A 4,384-nucleotide genomic window follows, 5' to 3' on the forward strand; every position below is an offset into this window, starting at 1 on the left:
ATACTCCAGTCACATCATCATACTGCTTTTAAAGCTATAGTTACAATAAACGCATTTATTCTGAATGTTGATGTTGGAGTTGTGCAAAGTTTATTATGACAAAACAAGTTTACATTTTCAAATAATGGTTTATTGAAAATCTTAATGAAAGATACATAGATAGTGCCATTAGATCAACACATACAACACCTGACTAAAACAATAATCTGCAGATGCTAAAGGTAAACACAATTGATTATTATGTTTCATAAAATAGTACATTATGTATAAAGCATGTGTGGTCATTGCGTGCCTATTTTTTGCTCACTTTCTCATGCGCATTTTAAATTCTAATAAATAGGAAGTGTGATTCTTTCCAAAGCAAAAGCTTACTGACAGCAATTAAAAGACATCAGAGAAGAACTTTATCCCCAAACACAATCGATATTATTTGTATGTGTGCTTTAAACTATGGCAGTCAAAATGCTGCTCACACATAAACGTTTGCTACTGCGTGAACTGCATGAACTCTTAATATGACCGCCAAAACATACACGGCCTGCTTAAGTGTAGCTTTTATGGGCGATCTGAAACAAGCATTACTCTTAAGTCCTTTATGGGTTTCGAAGTTTAACTTGTGCATATAATATTTGAGAATCTTTATAAATCTTGATCAGATTTCTTAGGCTTTACTTCTTCTTTAAGCTCTTCTGCATTAACAATCACCTGTGCATCTGTAGAGCTCTCTGACGCTCCTGCAGGATAGTGATGGACGGCAGCGTATTCAGCAGTAAGTGAGGAAGCATCCATGATCTCTTCTGACTCTGTGTGGGTGTTTGTGAAGTGAATGGAGGAATAATGAAGGGATTCTGGGTAATTCGCAGCTTCAGCAGGTGACAGCTCAGCTCTATTGGCATAAACAGATTCTCCCTCATGCTCCTGTCAAACATGGATGGGTACAGTTAGATCAATAGTGGGATGTATTAGTATATTTTTTTTATTTTTATATATATATAATCTAAAGTTGTTTTTGGAGCCTGTATGTTGTAACTCACTTCATTTGTCAAAATGCTACCTGTAGTGGCTTCTTGTCTCTTCTGGGAATGTTTCCTATTTTGTCATAAAAAATGTTTTCTTGTTAAATTATATTCACTCACATACTTAAAACAATACTAACAAAGAGGGCATCAGATAGCTCTTGCATTGATTATGTACATTGTTCTCCTTTAGGAATTTGGGCACATGAAAAGAGTTACACTGTAATATTAAATAAAATATCAAACCAAGTGGTATGTGCAAACAAAAAAGCTTAAGCACTTATCAGAACACAGGTGTTTTAGCAAAGTTTACCTGTATGCATATTTTTACAAATTTAACAAATGTCTGACAAACAGAAAATGTACACCTTTTGCTTTTTTTTTTTTAAATAAATGTCATAAGACTGTGATAGCTACACTGTCTGGTGCCCTCTAATGTAATGCCCAGCTCAAATATAAGTTGGGAGCAGTACATAGCATAGTGGTAGAGAATCGGGCTTATACAGTAACCCGAGAGTTGCCTGTTTGTGTCTGACAGCAAGCAGGTTGCTGTGGAGCCCTTGAGCAAGGCACCTTAACCCTAATTGCTCAACGGGTGCTGCAAGCTGCCCACTGCTCTGTGTATGTGCTCACTTCTCACTGGGATGGGTTAAATGCTAAGGGCACATTTCTGCCTCTCAAAGCATTCAAAATATGTGACCTTGTCCATGAAATCTAGACTAAACTCCTATAATCTAATTATTAGATAAGATGCATTGATATAATTTTGATTTCAATCTTAACACGTTAAGCAGGTCTATTATCATGTTCTCTTCACTTTTTTTATAAAATATCTGCATTGTTATATCACATGCATCAAATGCTCACCGTTTAAAGAGATGTTTAATAACACACAAGATCATCATTAATGAAGCTCCAATAGCAGCTCCCATTAGCACAGAGAAAAGACTGAAACCTGATGAGAAATATATTAAAATAAAAATAGTTATTTTAAACTGAAAGCTTTTTATTTAGCAAAGCTAGTGATGCTTCTTCCACAATCTTTATAAAAGATAAAAGAAGGTTCCTGAAATTACCCCATCATGTGTGAAGTAAGGAACAAGAATTATTTTTTTTTTTTACATTTTAAGCTTTTGATATTTTATTCTCTACAATATATATATATATATTAGTAACCTAGAGGTTGAAACAGAGAACTTACTTATCTCATGAGAACAGTATTGCAGTTGAATTTGTTGACTGGCATTGCCGTGAGTGTTGATGGTGACACACTGCAGAGTGTCTGTGTGTGTAAGTGACTGATGGAGAGAAATGAAGCTCCTCAAGTCTGTGCTGCTCAATCGCTCCTCACTGATGGATGTGTTTGTAGAGTTACTGACAGGACGTCCAGATAGAAACCACTCCACTTTAGGAGAGGGATTCCCATGAGCCTCACACAAACACACAGTTACATCAGTTCTGTTACAGCTGAAGAGAGAGATTTTGGGTGCATCTAAAAGTAAAATAGAAGCTTGTGTGTCTAGCAGGAAAACCAATTAATTGCACTAAAATATAAAGAATATAAAAGTCCATAAGATCAATAAAACATGACAAAATGATGCTCTTACACTGAACACGTAATGTGATGTTGTTGTGTGCTGTTGTGTTCCTCTGCTGTAGCTGGTAGGTTATAGTGCAGATGAAAGTGACTCCATGTTGAAGGTGAGTAGCAGTGAAGTTCAGATCAGAGATGATCTCAGTTTGTTTCTGTTGATCCAGCTGTAGTCTGCTGCTCTCATTGAGGTGGAGTCTGTCAGTGGAGCTCCATGTGAGAGTTGGTGGAGAAGAGGAGCAGAGAGTCTTAGCAGAGCAGCGCAGACACATAGAGCTCCCCTCTAACACCTCCTCCTGAACCTCAACCTCCATCTGATCCTTTAACATCTGCACTGTGGGTTTGGGGGGGAAGTCTGAAAAGCACAGAGATGCATTTAATATATGAATTGGGGAAGGTCCCAAAAAACCCAAGATAACCCAGCTTGTAATTTTCCCATCTAAGAATAATGCATTGTTTGCCTATATGCAAAAACAGATTTGTACTGTACTAATTTACAATTTGTTATTAACAATAATTTTCAGTTATGTCACTCACCGATCACATCTATTAAAACAGATTGTTGTGTATAGGTATATTTCAGTCCACCATTACCCTCAATCCTAAAGTATAATGTGCCTTTGTGATTTGGAGTAACGTTATAAAAGATGGTTGTACAGTTCTTGTTTTTTAATTTCCCAGTTATTTCCCCTTTAAAAGGGAAATTGGAGTTGCTGGAGTTAAACACAATATTGTTGTTGTATTGATGTTCATCTTTACTCCACACTCCTGCAGCACTGTCAGTGAGATCTTTGTCATATTTGTTATTAATATCAAATGTGCAGTTTATGGTCACACAGGATCCACTCAGAGCTTCAATCTTCTCTGGCAGACTGATGCTCCAATCTCCACAACAAACACCTACAATACAAACATGATGGGAAGTACAAATTAGCATTTTGTTGCGTCATGTTAAAAAGTTCCTGATGTGGGCAGTGTAGTGTTGTGGGTGAGCTGGCACCTTTTAGGTGTGTTTCGGGGGGAACAATATAATGGTGCTCCCCTGCGAACATATCGGCTGTTTCTCAATGGCTGCGTCCGAAAACTTAGGCAGCTGACTTGTTGCCTTGCTGCCTCATGAGGCAATGACTTTGGAGGCATGAAGGTATAGCTCAGAGAAAAGCTTTAGGACACGCTTCAAGCAGCATGTTTGAAATATAAACAGAGAGCGCATTTGTGATAACTAATCACATATTAGAAAACTACAATGCTAATTTCTCCCTAGAAATGCAAGTAAAAGGTGTAAAAAGTGAACATATACATTTATTTACACTAAATTTGTGCCCCAGCCGCTTTCTTGGCCTCCATTTTATTTTTTTGAACTCGACCAGGCTCGACAAATCACATTCCCCATGCGCACACACGCATAGAATTGTGGGACAGCATGAGGAAGGTATCTCAGGAGTCAGGAAGTAAACCTAACATTGGATTCAGACACTTGATGCCTTCCTGCCTTGGAATGCTGCCTCAGAGGGCAGCAATTTAAAGTTTTTGGACGCCTACCCTTGTAGGTGAAAAGTTTTTGGAATTCAAATTGTTTGGATTATGTTGAACTTGGAAAATAATTATTTGATTTTGATTCAATGCCATTATTGTCTATTGTTAATGCATTAAATTTACAAGCTTGATTTAAATTAGTGTAAACTTATTTGATTTGATTCAGATATTTTGATGTTTGTTATAGAAATTAAATGGTAATTTAAGATAATTCTTTTTATATTAATGCATATTTTGTTTG

The 4,384-nt window shown here is 36.8% G+C and overlaps 1 protein-coding gene across 1 annotated transcript; it reads right to left on the reverse strand.

Annotated features, from left to right (window-relative positions):
* Nucleotides 1-286: 286 nt before the first annotated feature.
* LOC135750521 (myelin-associated glycoprotein-like) lies at nt 287-3,659 on the reverse strand. The gene is made up of 7 exons (XM_073815268.1): nt 3,608-3,659; nt 3,145-3,507; nt 2,624-2,962; nt 2,218-2,508; nt 1,884-1,971; nt 1,035-1,089; nt 287-918 (listed from the first exon to the last, which is right to left on the reverse strand). Exons 1-7 carry the CDS (start codon nt 3,657-3,659, stop codon nt 640-642), a joined length of 1,467 nt encoding a protein of 488 aa, XP_073671369.1. The 3' UTR covers nt 287-639.
* Between the last annotated feature and the right edge of the window lie 725 nt (nt 3,660-4,384).

The sequence above is a fragment of the Paramisgurnus dabryanus genome, chromosome 1, assembly GCF_030506205.2.
Source record: "Paramisgurnus dabryanus chromosome 1, PD_genome_1.1, whole genome shotgun sequence".
Lineage (NCBI taxonomy): Eukaryota > Metazoa > Chordata > Actinopteri > Cypriniformes > Cobitidae > Paramisgurnus > Paramisgurnus dabryanus.